Below are 15,818 nucleotides of genomic sequence, written 5' to 3'. Positions count from 1 at the left end.
TCAGAAGGGAGGGGAATGCACAGTGGTGCTGTCCCCAGAGGCCGAGGTCAGCAATGAAGAGGAACCTTTCTGTGTCCCTAGTCGCTAGGAGGAAGCCACCACAGGAGGGGTGAAGCCTGGGCAGCAGGCAGCTCCCTTGGGGTGTGGGTCAAGGGCCACAGGAAGTTCTAAAGTGTTGGCACTGGGAGGAAGGGAGAGCCTGAGATGTTAGAGGTCACCAAGGCCTCCCCATGGCCGCATCACCAGGAAGCAGCAATGCCAGGATCTAAGCAGACCCAGGCCAGCCAGAGCCTGAGCAGGCGTTTTGTGTCCAGCACTGAGCCGTGAACGTGGGCGGGCTGAGTGTCCCCAGTCCTCCATGTCTGACCTCCACTTGGTCACGCAGGCAGCATACCTACCACCCTTGTCCCCCACTGCCCCCGTGGCCTTGCTCTGCATTGGGAACACACCACCAGGGGTGGAAATGCACTTGCCCGTTGCCACGTGCAGCCGGCGTACCCTGTCATGTTCTGGTCCTCATGCTGGCCCTTCAGAGCTGCCATGGCTGCTGCTGCCTCCCACATGAGCTACGGAAGCTCAGGTGGTGGAGTGGCTCACCCACAGAGGAAGGAGCTGGGATGGCAGGACAGGGCTGGCCAACACGACCCAGTCTACAGGAGACCTTAGCTCAGAGCGGGGCAGAGGACAGGGGAGCGAGCCCCCCACCAGGCCGCCCCCTGGGGCTTCCTAAGCAGACATACCTTATAGGAAAGGCTGGGGCTTGGGAAGGATAAAGGCCAATGCCAAAGCCACCGGGAGCTTTTCATTCGTGCTGTTCCTCGCAGGGACCCCTGGCGACTCACGGACAGGGTCCCGAGGCCCAGCAAAGGGGTGGCTCACCTGTGATCCCACAGCATGATTCCTACAACGGGTGCCGGACGGGCTGAGCCTTTGTGAGGTGCACACCTGTCCTTCCACAGCACCTGCCTAGCACCCACCGTGTAGCCGGCTCGGGGTCCAGCCCTGGAGACCCATGAGGTCATCATGGGATCATCACAGGCAACATGGCAGAACCTACAGGCCCTGCTGTCCTCTCCCAGACAGCTTCCCCCAACGCGGGCGGCCCGGGGATCCGCTCCCGCACGTGCCAGGACTCTGTAGACGCATTTGTGGGTCAGCGTTCTCACTCTGCCTGCCTTTCGGAGCAACCTTGGGCATCCTGCCACCCGGAGCCAGGGTATCTCCGCCACATAGCCCACCAAACGGCCGCTTCGGGTGTGGCTGTGCTAGGCTCTTCCAGGGAGAATGTGATCAGGTCCCTAAAGTGTGTTTCACCTGCACTGTAAGGCCAGGTGCCCTGAGACCAGGCTGGGTGAGGTGAGCCCACGCAGTCCAGGGAAAGCCCGGGCACTCTGGGGGAGTGGATCCAGGTGGCAGACAGCCTACCCGGGCAGGAGATTGCCAGTCCCCACCCCCGTTCAGGGACCTGACCCTTCCGTGTCCCCTCCAGTTAAGTGGAGACAGCTGGTGCACGGCGGCTCTCAGGGAGGGTGGGAGACACAGCGCACTGTGGCCACTGGGACGCTGAGCATGCTGCTGCCCCATTGCCTTGCAGACAAGTGATGGAGCAGCACCAGCACCGCCAGGAGTCTCTGGAGAGGAGAGCATCGGCCACAGGTGAGCGCCCACGTCCCTTACCCACTGCCCCCTGCACCCGCCTGCCCACCTGCTGTGTCCACTGCCCTCTGCATCCACCCCCAAGGGAAGGCACAGGCCCCCACAGGTCCTGCCCACCACCCAGCGCTCATATCCTCAGTGGCCATCCAGTGGGTCTCCGCCACAGAGCCAAGGACTAGGGGCAGGGCAGGCCCAGGTGCTCTGCCGTTGTCCAGTAATGTCCCTGAGTTCAAGTCCAGGCCAGGATGCTGCCAGTGTCCACGGGAGGTCCCTTGCACCCCAGGGTCAGAGGTGACATCCCAGGGGTCGTGGGCTAGCCCACAGCACAGAGGGCAAAGCTTCTGGGGAAGATGCAGTGGTCACGGGCAGGCGCGGGGCGTCGTGGCTCCCCCAGTGCTGTCCTACCCTCTGGTTTCATTCTCTCCACCGCCCTAGGAGGTAAGCAGGTGGCTGTCATCCCGACCCCAGTGGCCTGCCCCTCAGGTCCACCCTGTGTTCCAGCGCAGGCCAGATCCCGCTGTCGGGGCAGCCTCTCTCCTACCTTCCTAGCCACCAGCTCCTTCTTGCTGCAGCGGAATCACCTCGCCAGTCCTCTGGCATCCACTTCCTCACCCTTGCATCCGCGTGCCCGACTCCTGCATTGTCACTGCCCTCGGGAAGTTTTGCTGAGCTTCCGACCAGCACAGCAGTTGGAAGCTCCTGCAGCCAGTCACTTGCCACAGCCCTGCTCGGCTGTTTGCCCTCCAGGCGATGAGCCCCCAAGGGCAGGGCCTGCTGCTGCTGTTCTGAGTGTGTGCCCCGCAGGGGTGTGACATGGGGGTCCCTCCAGGATCCACCAGCCAAGGAGGCCCAAGTGAGGACACACTGCAGCAGGGAGAGCTCACCCCACCCCGAGGCCTGGGCCCCAGCCAGGAGCTGCAGACCCACGAAGTGCCCCTGTTCTATTCCAGGGCCCCTCCTGCCACCAGGACACCCATCATCCACAGCCAGCGCCCCACTCACGTGCAGCGGGCCTCCACCCCCGCCCCCACCACCCGTGCCACCTCCCCCGACTGGAGCCACTCCACCGCCCCCGCCCCCACTGCCAGCCGGAGGAGCCCAGGGGGCCAGCCACGACGAGAGCTCTGTGTCAGGACTGGCCGCCGCGCTGGCTGGGGCCAAGCTGAGGCGAGTGCAGCGGGTAAGAGGGCCTGGTGGGCCAGGACTGGGTGGCAGTGTGGACCTGGGGCTGGGCAGCCAGGCACTTCTTCCCGGCCCTTCCAGTGTGTTCTGAACATAGCCACTCATGGCTGTGCTGCAGCTCTCCCCCACCCCCACAGATCTGCTCACGGCTGGTCATGACCATGGTCCCGGTCTTGTCCCCCTTGGGGTCGGGGCTAGACAAGAGGGCCCCTGAGGCCTTTTGTGGCTCTGCCATCATGGGATTCCTGGGCACACATATGGTCCCCTGACTCCCCTCGACTGCCTCCCCTGTCCCGGGCAACCCCACTAACACCTGGCACCTCTGCCCTCAGCCGGAAGATGTGCCTGGAGCCTCCAGTCCCAGCGGAACCTCCAAGTCGGATGCCAACCGGGCGAGCAGCGGGGGTGGGGGCGGAGGTCTCATGGAGGAGATGAACAAACTGCTGGCCAAGAGGTGGGTCCTGTGCCTGCCCGGGCCCGCTGCTCCCAGGGCCCCTGGCAGGACCGCGTGCTCCCAGAAGTCTTTGACACCCCGGCTCAGGCAGCTGAACTTCAGCGAGCGTGTCCTCGGGCATCAGCCTAACGAATGATGCCTAAAGCAGTGGTCTGCACCCTAACCCTTCCCGGGTTTGGCTCAGCAAATATTGATGAGGGCTCCCACAGGCAGCACCCCATGCTGAAGGAGGCTCTTGGAGATGTGTTCGAGGGAAAGGTGGACAGGGCCTGCAGGTGGGAGTCCTGCAGAGGGTCCCCCGTGGGTGACAGGGCAGGGATTAGGAGGCAGACAGGAGCCCAGAGGGTGGCGGCTCCCTCCTACCCGAGGCCCTTCTCCAGCCGTGCCAGCAGGGGGCTCCCGCCTGCCCAGGCCGTCACCTGCCCACAGGAAGCTGAGCAGCCATGGCGGAGGGAATACAGAGCTTGGCTTTCAGTTTTCAGATGTGCCGAGACAAGGTGCCCGCTACTGCAGCCGACTAATCCCAAGAGGGACCGGAGCACACTGCTCCAGCTGTTCCTTTCCAGGACCCCACACAGATGAGCGTGACAGGCCCTGCTCACTCATGCCTTCCCTCACTGTGCCCTCCCATGTCACCCTGCACAGCGCTGTGCGGACGCGGTGAGGAACGAAGGCACACCCAGGGCAGGCAGCTGACCTGGTGGAGACAGACCCGGCCTGCTGCTAAAGGCCACTCCCCAAGTGGCAGGGACAGCTTAGCGTGACTTCTGCAGGTGATGAGACAGATGTGCCGGGTCCCCAAGGCCTGGGTGCAGTAGCAGACACCAGTGAGGCATGCCAAGCCAGCCTGAGGACAAAGGTGGGGACAGCCAGCTCACAGAGAGCCAGGAGGGCTTCCCAAAGGAGGTTCTCCCTGCAGTGGGTCTTGAAGGGTGAGGAGGAGCTGCAGGGGTGCAGCCAGTGGGGTTTAAGAAGCTGAGAAGCCTGAGAACCCCCTGTGCCGGGAGAGCCGGCTTGGAGCAAAGGGACTGGGAAACAAACAGCCTCGCTGCACACAGACGTAGGTTCATGGCAGCGCTGAGAGGCAAGCTGAACTCACAGGAAAACGGGTTCCTGGGGAAAGATTATGATCCCAAAGTCTAAAGCCAGAGAGAGCTAGGCCTGGATGGTGGAGGCTAGACCAAGAGGCAGCTGCTACAGGAGAGCAGGAAGAGGCCAGTGTGACCACAGCCGGGCGACGCCAGGTGCAGCTTCTCGCAGCCTCTGCTCCTGCCTCCGCGACGGGGGACGCCGGGACGCAGAAGTAGAGTGTGAGTCCAGCCACCTTCCTGGGCGCGAAGCAGCTTGCTCCACTTTCTCGCGCTCAGAGAAAGAACAGTGACCACTGGAAAGATATAACAGACCAGTGATAGGCACGAGAGCGGAGACGGTCGGTTCCGCCAGGGAGGTGGTGGCTGGCGGTGAGTGGGAGACAAAGGCAGATGTGAAACACTTCCAAAAGGGGGAACCAGGCTGTCACAAGTCAGCATCGTGGGTAGTGCCCAGCCTTCCGGGCTCCACAGCCACGGAGCAGGCCCAGTCCTCCTGAGATGGCTGCGGGGGATGCCCGCAGGCCCAGTCCCGTCCAGGCATGGCCCCCTCCCCGGATGTGAGGCCAGCCTGCATCTTGGGGGACCACTCAGACCTCTGGGAGCCAGATGCTGTAGTGGCTCCAGGAGTTGCAGTACCCAGGCGTTTCTCTGCTCAATCCAAGCGCCCCAGGGGCCAAGCTAGAGAGGAGGCGAGGGCAGAGTGTGTGATGGACTGTAGGGGCCTGGGGTTTCCTGCACCTTCCCAGGCTGTCGGCGGAGGTTCACTTTGGAGGTGAGAAGTAGCCAGGACACCCGAGTCCAGGACAGAAGACAGCGCTGGGGTTGGAGTGTGGCTCCCACAGTTGCTGGCCATGGCCATGGCCCTGGCCCTGGCTCTCTGCCTGCACTTCAGAGGTCAGCTCTCCCAGACCATCCCCAAGTGGAGCTGTCCCCAGCCAAACCCAGATCTCCAAACACTGCCTTCCCCACTGCCACGTTAAGGCAGACCCCTCTTCCTGCCTGTGCCAGGTCACAGGCCAGGACACGGCCAGGACACTACCTTCCCCACAACACACACACGTCAGACCCGCTTCCTGCCTGCTCCAGGCCACAGCCAGGACACCGCGGTGTGGCTCCTGGCCACAGGGGTGCCTGCCTAGGTTGCCTGCTTCACCCAGATAGGTGACGTGGGTTCACCTGAGGACTGGGCGGGGCCGGCACACTGGCAGCAGAGGTGCCCTAGGCAGTGCGGGCACCTGCACAGGCTGATGTGTCTTCTTCTCTGTGTGCAGGAGGAAAGCAGCCTCGCAGACAGACAAGCCCATGGACAGGAAGGAGGACGAGAGCCAGACGGTAGGCAGACACCACTGCCACCGCACGTCACACCGAAGGCTCCAGGGCCCAGACCGGTCCTCAAGGGCACAGGGTGTGCCCCGTCTGCACACACTGTGAGGCACTCCTTCCCCGAGTAACTGACAGGAGGAGCAGGTTGTTGGGCTCCTGCAGGGCAGCCCAGAGCCCAGCCCCTGGCCTCGGCAGCTTCCCAGAGCCGATTCCTGCGGGTGAAGCTTTTCCTGTAGTAGCAGAGCCCCTCCCACTGTCACACACAGGCTTTATAAGAGGCTACACCTTGGAGACTAAGGGACAAGGAACCCAGCTGCTGGGGACCAGGGCACACTTCCTACCTCAGCTTCCCCATCAACGCAGGAGGCGGCTGGGGCTTCCTGTGGATTCCAGGCCACCCCACTGCCCTGTTCCACACAGCTGCATCTGCCAGCCTGGGTGTGTGGTGTGTCCCTCCTCACCCAGCATACGTCTGCATGAGCCCTGCTCCCGACACAGCAGCGTCGCAGGCCTGGGCTTCATACAGTGTGTGTGCCTGCACGTGCGTTCTCTGTCCCCGGGTCATGGAGCTGGCAGGGCCCGGCTGCCTTCAGTGCAGCTTTCGTGCCCTGGACTTCACAGCAAGCTTTGTAGGTGGCTTCCAGAGCTTCCCAGCATCTGCCTGGCTCTTTGCACTCCAGGAGTAAATGTGTTGTTCACAGGGCCCCAGTCCCCGGGAGCTCTTATTTGGTACCTGAGACAGTCTACACCCAGAGCAACATCTGGGAGAAACATTGGCAGGCACTTTACTTTCCTTTTGGGGCCTTTTGATCTTTTCCAACTCTTCAGTGAGCACTGCTGGGATTATGGTGAATGGGGAACAAGTGTTAAGAGCCAGGTGCCCCGAGAGCCACCTGCTGGCCAGGGGCCGGTTGCATCATCATGCTGCACAACGGGCCCACAGCAGCTGTCACTCAGGCTGCCTCCCTTTCGGGCAGGGAAGAGCTGCATGTCTCTGCCTATCTCAGCACTGTGGCAGCTCAGAGTTGCCGGTGATGGATTCCAGCCAGAGCAGCTCTTGACCTTGCCTGCTTGTCAGCACACTGACTTCCAGCATACCTGTTCCTTCCTGTCCGCCTGGCGAGACTGCTCCTGAGACAGCCCAGCCTGTTCTTGTGTGCCGGACCACAGTCTCCCAGAATTCCCTGCCCCACACTTAGTTGGCCAGCCAGTGACAGCGCAGCCATGAGTGTCAGTGCTAGACTGGGATTCCCGTGTGGTCCCCAGAGGCTGCCCGGCTGAGAACATTCATATGACATCTGCCCAGGACACATGCCTTCCATCCCATTGGGCAGTCCCCAGCCATCACTTGGGCCTCACTGCAGGACTCCCAGGGCGGCCAGAGTCCACAGGACATAGGGCCTCTGTCCTGGAGAGAATTTGCAGCCTGCCGGGGAGACTGGCTGTGGCATCCAGGGGAGCAGCCCCGACACCAGGAGGAGGAGGCTGGTGTGGGCGGCCAGGAGCCTTGGAGGAGGAGCTGGTGTGGGCGGGGCTAGGGCAGGAGCAAGTGCAGAACCTACTGGGCCTGCAGCAATGAAGAAGCAGAAAGAGCAAGAGGTTGGGGGGGGAAGCAGACCAAGTAGGGGTGGCCAGAGCATACCACCAGGGCTGCACCTGTCCCTTGCAAGCCTCCTCCACAGGGTCCAGGCCCCTTCAGAGCGTGGTCACTACCACACTGTTGAGCCTGGAGGTGGCCTGGGGAGAGGCAGATGAGAAGAGACCCTGACCGTGTCTTCTTCTGGCGAGAGAACCAGTCATCTCCCATGAGCAGGGCCCTAGAGGTCAGCTGTGTCACAGCGGGTCTCTGCAGCCCTCGCTGGCCCTGTGACACACAGCACAGGGCCAGCCAGGCCTCTGGTCACCACCGCAGCCTGTGGAGCAGTGATCCTGCCTTGCCTCCCGGTGTGACCCAGGTCCCAGAAACGAAGTCGCCCGCACAGGCTCCAGGGCCAGAGGGGTCAGGAGGGGCAGAGGACAGAAGCTGCTGTGAGCAGCGCATGCGCAGGAGTGGGTCACTGCACACAGCGCTGGCCAGAAGTCAGCAGCAGGTACATGTGAGGTGGCCAGCCAGTGCTGGCTGGTGAGGGCCTGCCCTGCCCTGGACGGAGCAGCTCTGCTCCAGCTCAGGATCCTTCTTGCTCTTGCTCTTGCTCTTTGACCAGCTATAAAAGCACAAGCCCTCCAAGGAGGTCAGACGGTCCAGCACCCACCCAACCCCCATAGCTCACCAGCAGACTAATGGAAGGGCCTTTCTTGTCTTCCTCCATAGGGAGATCCAAGCAGCTCCCCGTCTCTGGGGACCCGAGCATCCAGCCAGCCGTCCAACTCCTCAGGTAAACGGGCACCCCCCCACTGACCCCAGCCTTGCCCCCGGCCAAAGCGTGTGTGGGAGGGACTCTGGGAAGCGGGCCAGCTGGCTCAGCACCATCCCTAGGTGTGGAGAGCTGGGCAGGCTGGCGCTCGTGTGCCCTTGACCTGAGTCCCAGCTGAGGGAGGCTGCTGTCCCTGACAGCTCAGACCCAGGCTGCAGCCTGTGTTCCTCAGAGGAGCCTTAGCTCCCAGCTGCTGGCCGGCTGGACAGTGGACGCTACAGAGAATGCCAGTCTCCCCGCTGCTGAGTCGCTCCCAGGCTGAGCTGGGCCTGAGGATGAGTGATGACGAGAGCGGGAGACAGCTTCCTGTGGGCTGGTGGTTGAGTCGTCTGACAGACCCAGGTCCAGCATCTGGTCTGTGCCAGGCTGAGGGAAGCCTGCCCCCTTCTCATTCCACCTGCCCACCCCGTGGTGGCACATCTGCCTCTTGGCAGACCTTCCCAGAGGAGGTGATTAGCTGAGAGCCACAGGTTCATGGCCAACAACCGGAAACAGCATCCACACTTTTACTGGCATGTTAGAACAGCCCCATGAGTGGGTTAAATGGCTTTCTGGTATGGGCAGTCAAGGTTCCATGTGGTTGAGTGGTTGGAGTTGTGTACCCAGGACCTGCTCCCAGCTGCAGGGTGCCGGCACTCCCCACCTGGCTCAGGACTCTGTTCCCACTGTATTCATCCTACAAAGTTGGAGAGTCCAGTTCCGCACACTTCTGGAAGCAGCAGCTAGCGTGGTGGCACAGTGGGCTGGCATACATAGCAGGATGCTGGGTCAACCTCTGGCTCCTCCCATTCCAACCCAGCTTCCTGTTCATGAATTCTGGGAGGCAGACGTGCTTGGGCCTCTGATGCCCACACAAGACTTGGTTGGAGGTGTGGGTTTCTGGCCTTGACCTGGCCCAAATGGTTATGATGGCTAAGCCTCTCCAAGGCCAGGAGCTTCCTCCAGGTCTCCCACATGGGCGCTGGGGACCAAGGATTTAGGCCATCTTCCACTGCTTTCTCAGGCCAGAAGCATGGAACTGGATGGGAAATCTGGCAACCAGGACTTGAATAGGTACCCATATGGGTTGCCCAGAGCCACAGACAGAGGCTTAACGTGCTATACCACCACACTTGCCCCCTACCCCACATTTTGAAGGCATTTGGGGCATGAACCAGTAGATACAAGATTGTGTGTATGTGTCTCCCTCTCTCTCTGCACCTTTCAAGTCAATTCCCAAATATTGCCGGGGCGGGGGGCAGCCTGGCAAGGGGCAGAGGAGGCATAGTGTGGGGGACAGCCAGAGGAGTGGCAGGTGATGGCCATGCAAATGGGGTCAGCTGCCCCCCACAGCCAGACGCGTCAGGCTCTCCTGGTGACTGGACAGACTGCTGCTGGTTCAGTGCAGAGCCCAGCCCTAGTGACCAAGCTTGAAACCAAGGCGCTGGAGTAAGAGAGACAGGGTGACGACGGGGCCGCCCTGGGCTGAATGAGGCAGGCGGGACGAAGTGGAGCTGTATCCTCCCAGCTCTGAGCATCCCCATCCTCCTGGTTGACAGAAGCCAGCAGGAAGCCCTGGGAGCGGAGTAACTCGGTGGAGAAGCCCGTGTCCTCCCTCCTGTCCAGGTGAGCTGCCAGGGGAGGTCGGCGCGCAGCCCTGGGCCCTGTGGGCGCACGCCGATTCACCCGTCTCTCATTCCGTTGCCGTAGAACCCCGTCTGTGGCCAAGAGCCCTGAAGCTAAGAGTCCCCTTCAGGCGCAGCCTCACTCTAGGTACCGGACAACCCTCCCACCCACACATCCCGTGACTAACACCCCTGAGCTCCGTCTCCGTCCTGGCGTCTAACAGCTTGCTTGGGAAGGGTGGCCTGTTCTTGCAGAGTGGGTGGGCGTGGGGAGTGGGGTGCGGGCAGCTCCTAGGGGGTGCTGCGGTTGGAGGACGTGACCTGCCCCAGCAGGAGGCAGGGCAGATGAGACAGCCTGACCAAGCTCCACTGTCACCCACACAGTGAGGTTTGAGTCCCAGCTGCACCAGGCAGGGGTGGCGACGGCAGGGTGAAGGACAGCAGTGGACACAGCAAGTGCCGCAAGCCCTGGCTACCCTGCAGTGGCTTCCTGGGCCCAGGGCTGCCCAGGTCCCGGCATGTGTCCAGCACAAGGCCCAACCCCAACAAGCACACCAGCCACATCTCTCAAACCAAAGGCCCATGGGAAAGCCAGTCGGCCCTGCGACTGACCGCTACCACCACCAACACAGTTCAGAGGGGACTGCCCTTGTCACAGAGCAGGTGACAGCGGAAGCCCCATGCACAGTGAGATAGGTTGACAGGCAGAGGAGGTCTGGGCAGCCAGGCAGGTTCTGTGCTGGTGACGGTCCTGTGTTCACACAGTGACAGGGACAAGGTGCTTCGGGGAGGCAGGGGGAGGCCTGCTGCCCAGATCACGGGCCGCTTCCAACAGGAAGAAGGCTAAACCCAAGCCCTGCCTCCACCCTGCAAGGTGGACGACCAGCAAGCAGGAAGTGCTGCTAGAAGCATGGAAGCGGAAGGGACATGAAAGGCTCCAGGCAAGCCAGTGGGCAAATTCCCAGCAGGACAGGCACAGGTCAGGCAGCCAGGGCAGATGGATTAAGGATCTGTGGCCAGGTGTCCGCCAGCCAGAGGATGCTGTGGAGGCCAGTCCCACTTGGAGTGGGGTCTCCCGCATGTCGGGCTCTGCTGGTCACACAAGGTCTGCTGTGCAGGGGACAGCACTGAGTCCTGGGCAGCAGGAGTGGGTGGCCCAGGTGCCCAACAGCCACTGCCACAGTGGGGCTGGGAGCTGGCAGGGGAGGTCTAGGGAGTCTAGTAGTAGCCTCCTGCCAGGCCTGTTTGCTGGCCTCTGCCTGGAGTCCATGCAGATAGGGCGTGGCCACACTCCTTTTCCGTCCTGGCTCCTGTAGCTGTGGACAGCGTCAGTCCTCCATCTTATCTGCTGGCCAGGGCTGGCCCTGCCACGCCAGTGCACTTGCCAGCTGCCACCCACCACCCCTTCACCTGGTTGGACCCAGGCAGGACATGACCCGTTCCCATGTGTGCCTCAGTGCCACAGTCACACCCACCTGGGAAATGAGCACCACCAGGACTTTGCCCTCACGACACTACTGAAACAAGTCACTCAGTGTCCATTCCGCACTATCCCACAGGAGCGCAGTCCCCAGAAAGCATCTTGGCAGAGCAGAGGGCATCCAAGGGTGCCGCACACCCTAGCCAGCCTCGGCACAGGGAAGAGGGTCCTCCTGCTTGGGTGGCAGGCGTGCTGCCTGCGCCACTGCCACAGGCTTTCCCAGGGTGGCCAGGAGCAGAGCACATGACCAAGCCCGTGTCCCTCCCTGGCAAGCTGGAGGCAGTGACACCTCTGCCTGACCCCCCCAACTCATCACAGCTCCTCCGCAGGCCCCAGTCCTGTCTCAGGCTGGGAGCAGGAGCATGGGCTCCGGGAGGCACTCTGGGGCTCAGCTGGGAGAGGTGACTGGAGGTAAAAGCAGGGCACATCTATAGGGCCAGGGCAGGGGGTCTGGGGGACACCCTGGGCCCTGCCTCCCACTCTTCCATACCCTGCCTTCCTCCCCAGGATGAAGCCTGCAGGCAGCGTGAATGACGTGGCCCTGGATGCCTTAGATCTGGACCGGATGAAGCAGGTGAGCGGGTCCACTTGTTTAGCATGGCCAGCGGGCCCACAGGTGGCCGGTGAGCTGTCCGAGGAGACACGGGGGGTCCATCCTGCCGTCTTCCCACCTAGCTGGCACTCTCTGTAGTCTGCTTTGGTGCATTCCCCTTTTGAGCAGCCCTGGTAGGACCACTGTGGACCCGAAGGGGAGGAGCAGCACTCACTTCCCTAGCGTGCGGGTCTGCACGGCACAGCATCCTGGAGCCAGGCTGCGCCCCTTCACCTCTGCCCCTGCCTGAGTCTCTTCCCTCATCTGCTTCTCTCCCTGCTGCCCCCTCTCCCCACCCGTGTATCTCCGCCCACCTGCATCGCCACCCCCACCTTCGTCTGCCCACAGGAGATCCTGGAGGAGGTGGTGCGTGAGCTGCACAAGGTGAAGGAAGAGATCATTGATGGTGAGTGGGCGCCCGGCAGGCAGGGCCAGCATGTGGTCCCCATGGGAGGACAGGGCTCAGCACAGAGACTCAGGCTGGCCCTCGGAATCAGGGCCCACAGTTTTCCTATGAATAAAATTTATTTTATTTATGTATGTATTTGAAAAGCAGAGTTACACAGAGAGAGAACTCTTCCATCTGCTGGTTCCCTCCCCAAGTGGCCACAACAGCCAGAGCTTGGCCAGCCTGGAGCCTGGCGCTTCAGCCAGGTCTCCCACTTGGACACAGGAGCCCAAGCACTTGGGCTATCTCCTGTGGCTATCTTTCTTTCTTTCTTTTTTTTTTTTTTTTTTTTTTTTTTTTAAGATTTTACTTATTATTATTGGAAAGGAAAAGCAGAGAGACAGACATTCCATCCACTGGCTCACTCCCAGATGGCTACAACAACCAGAGCTGAGCAGGTCTGAAACCAGAAGCCAGGAGCTTCCTCCAGGTCTCCCACACGAGTACAGGGTCCCAAAGCTTTGAGCTATCTTCTGCTGCTTTCCCAGGACACAAGCAGGGGGCCGGGTAGGAAGTGGAGCAGCCAGGATGCAAGCGGAGCCCATATGGAACGCCAGCACCCACAGGCAGACTAGCCAATTGAGCCATCCTGCTGGCCTTCTTCCCATTACTTTCCCAGGCATGTTAGCAGGGAGCTAAATCAGAAGTGGAGCAGTGGGGATTTGAACTGACATACCAGCACTGCAAGGGAGTGTTAGTCCTAGGGAGCTACAGTTTGAGCCAGGCCTGGGGCTGTACCTGGGAGAGCTCCATGTCCACCAGCCCCCAAGGTTCTGGCTGAGCCACTGGAGGCCGGAGAGTGTCCCAAGTAACCCCAGTGGTGTGGGCACCTCTGCTGCTGCATCTCCACTCCCTGGGTATCGTGCAGGTTTGGCCCACTGCAGGGAAGGCAAGGCCCAAGGATCAGTTTGGGGCCATCTGCTGTCCCGGCTGGGCCCGGAGGGGGACAGGGCACCAGGGGCACAGTCACCACCACCACTTCACTTTCCCTGGGCTGCTGCCTGGCGTGCCTGGCTTTGGCCCAGGGACCAGACATGGTGCCCTCTCAAAGGTGCCTCAGGAAGAACTCCAGAAAGTGATTCTGGCTCCCACCAGGGCTGCAGGGGAAGAAGGACACAACCTGGGCCTGTTACCCAGGCAGTCAAGTCTCCCGGCTGACTGGCTCTGGCCCCAGACGTCAGCTGTGACCTGAGCAGATGGAGGACCCAGGGGCTCCAAAGGGTGGAGGCTGAGGGCAGGGAGCCTTGGCTGAGGGAGGAGGGGCTAGGGCAGAGCCGGGCAGCTGGAGTCCCCCCAGAGTAACTCCCAGCCCACAGCTGGTGGCGACCAGAAGCAAGGCTGCATGCCAGCCTGTGTACTGGGCTCCTGGACACCGCCTATCTACCTGCGCCTACCCTGGATGCCTCCCAGGAGAGTCTGGTGTGAGCCAGGGGCAGTGCTGCCCAGTGAGTCACTCTCAGTACTCAGGAGCGGCCCCCTCTGTAGCGGCATGGACCGGGGCCACCTGGAGGGAAGACCCTGCAGGCGTGGAGCGGGTTGGGAAGAGAAGGTAGAACTAAAAGGGAAGCAGGAAGTCCCAAGCTGGCAAGAGCCAAGGGTGGGAGCCAGATGGGCTTGCCTTCCTGGTGGGGACCGGGAGGTGGGAGAGGTAAGTTGCAGCCCTGCGGGCAGAGCTCCCACTTCCTCCCAGCAAACCTGGACCCCCACCAGCCTAAACCTAAACCAAGACCCGGGGGCTCAGCAGCAGCATGGAGCAGGGTCCCCATGCTCCACTCTGTGGACAGCTCTGAGGCCTAGCAACTCACCGACCAGCTCCTCGTCCCTAGGGCACCATGAGGCTGCTGTGTCGCCACCCCCAAGGTCATACCGAAGCTACTATACATACCATCCTCCCCCAACTATGCCTATGACCTTGGGGGGAGCCAGGATGGGGTAGACCCCAGGGACATGGGACCCTTGCAGGCAAGACCAGGCCTGGGCCACACCCTCTGAGTCCCAAATCCCTGTTCTGTCTGCAGCCATCAGGCAGGAGCTGAGCGGGATCAGCACCACGTGAGGTGGCAGCGGCGTGGCGCTGAGACGGCGGGCACGCCAGGGAAACCCCGTGGGAGTCTCCGGCTGGTCGACTCTGCCACCCCCAGGCCACGGGGCAGCCACTGGACTGCCTGCTCCAGTCAGCAGAGCCCCAGGCCACTTGTCCTTTTTGTACTATTTGCTTATTTAAGTGTACGTTCCTTTTGGTTTATAGACAAGACACCCCTCAATCACCTGCTTCATTAGACGGTTTCCAAGTCCTCTCATTGGGGGTGCCAGTTCAGCGCCTCTGTGTTCCCGACCATCATGGTGTTGAAACGGTCTGTCCATACACCAGTGTCTGTGCCCACGGTAATAAACTCACTGTCTACACTGCCGGCTCGGCTTCATCTCCCACACCTGCATCTAGTGCCAGCTCTGCTCTGACCAAGAGGAATGGGCATGGGATGAGCTTCTGGGGGGGCGGGCAACGCAGCCCCTCCAGCCGGTGTCCTGGAGCTGGGCTTCTGGGTCCCTGGAGCAGCTCCCTCCCTGCACCTGTTCTGGTGGAGCAGCAGAGAGCTGGGGCTGCTTGTTTCATCTCTGCTGCTCCCTCTCCGGCCTGTGGTGGTCAGATCCACATCCTTACCCAGTGGCCACATGGGCCTCAAACGGACAGGGTCTGACCCTGGCCTTGGGGCCTGCGGTCCCCAGAGCCATCTGCATGGCCCCAGCCAGACCTCAGGTGCCTTGGCCTTTCGCTGTGCCATGTGAGTCACAGCATGGTATGACAGCCACCTTCTGGGACTGGGGAGGGGTTGAGGTATGGCTCTCCTCTACAGAGGCGCTGGTCTCTGCCCTGGTCTTTGGTGTCCCTGGATGTCCTGAGCGGTTGTCCTGCCCATGCCACTAGGCTCTCTAGGTGATCCAGCCTGAGATGGGGGCAGCTGCAACCCAAGGCCCACATGCCCCTAACTGAAATCTCTCCATGCTTGCCAACTGCCTTCCTGGTACCAGAGTCCTAAGGGCTCAGTGTGGAGGCTGGACCATCAGGTGCCACCAGAGAGTGTGGTGGCCCTGGGAACCTCTCAGGAAGGCCCAGTCAGAATCCGAGGCCTGGTTGGCAGCTGGATGAGGCTTGGATGTGGCCCTGAACTTCTCCAGCCCCCGAGGCAGGCCTGTGCACAGGCAGGGGCATGCCCAAGCTCAAAGTCCTTGTGGGCAGAACAAGCCCTGGGCTTACGATATTGTGTCCGTCATCCTCCAGGGACTGTGGTGCCTGGCTCCATGGCCAGCAGAGATGGGCCTCCATCACCCAGCCTGTGGGGAGTGGTCCTTGGCCCTACCCTGTGCCTGGCTGCCACCTGCTCCTGCCTGCCAGCTCTCCTCCATCCCAACCCCTGGCTTCAGGGCTCTGGCCAGCCCTGGGCTAGGTCTAGCCTGTGCCCCCAGCATACAACCAGCCTGCTTTCCTTGGTGCCTGTCCCTCCAAACTGGCTGAGGGGACAGTTCCTGCACTTTCAGACCTGTTCCTCAGCCTGGAAAAGGCTTGCACAGATGG

General features: G+C 61.7%; 1 protein-coding gene across 4 annotated transcripts in view; it reads left to right on the top strand.

The window, feature by feature from the left end:
* The window catches only part of EVL (Enah/Vasp-like), an 83,062-nt gene extending 68,412 nt beyond the window's left edge, over nucleotides 1-14,650 (top strand). For 3 of the 4 annotated variants that reach the window (XM_058655242.1, XM_058655240.1, XM_058655241.1), the window contains exons 5-14: nucleotides 1,595-1,656; nucleotides 2,607-2,836; nucleotides 3,171-3,292; nucleotides 5,655-5,715; nucleotides 8,018-8,081; nucleotides 9,659-9,725; nucleotides 9,810-9,872; nucleotides 11,712-11,778; nucleotides 12,145-12,202; nucleotides 14,263-14,650. In XM_058655242.1, the coding sequence (XP_058511225.1) occupies nucleotides 1,595-1,656; nucleotides 2,607-2,836; nucleotides 3,171-3,292; nucleotides 5,655-5,715; nucleotides 8,018-8,081; nucleotides 9,659-9,725; nucleotides 9,810-9,872; nucleotides 11,712-11,778; nucleotides 12,145-12,202; nucleotides 14,263-14,300 (832 nt within the window). In that variant the 3' untranslated portion in view covers nucleotides 14,301-14,650. The remainder of the gene's footprint in view (nucleotides 1-1,594; nucleotides 1,657-2,606; nucleotides 2,837-3,170; nucleotides 3,293-5,654; nucleotides 5,716-8,017; nucleotides 8,082-9,658; nucleotides 9,726-9,809; nucleotides 9,873-11,711; nucleotides 11,779-12,144; nucleotides 12,203-14,262) is intronic. The other variant, XM_058655243.1, reaches the window with a different exon arrangement.
* The last annotated feature ends 1,168 nt before the right edge of the window (nucleotides 14,651-15,818 follow it).

Source organism: Ochotona princeps, chromosome 26 (genome assembly GCF_030435755.1).
Source record: "Ochotona princeps isolate mOchPri1 chromosome 26, mOchPri1.hap1, whole genome shotgun sequence".
Taxonomy (NCBI): domain Eukaryota; kingdom Metazoa; phylum Chordata; class Mammalia; order Lagomorpha; family Ochotonidae; genus Ochotona; species Ochotona princeps.
The sequence above is the reverse complement of the archived record's forward strand: the minus strand, read 5'-3'. Positions and strand labels throughout refer to the sequence as shown.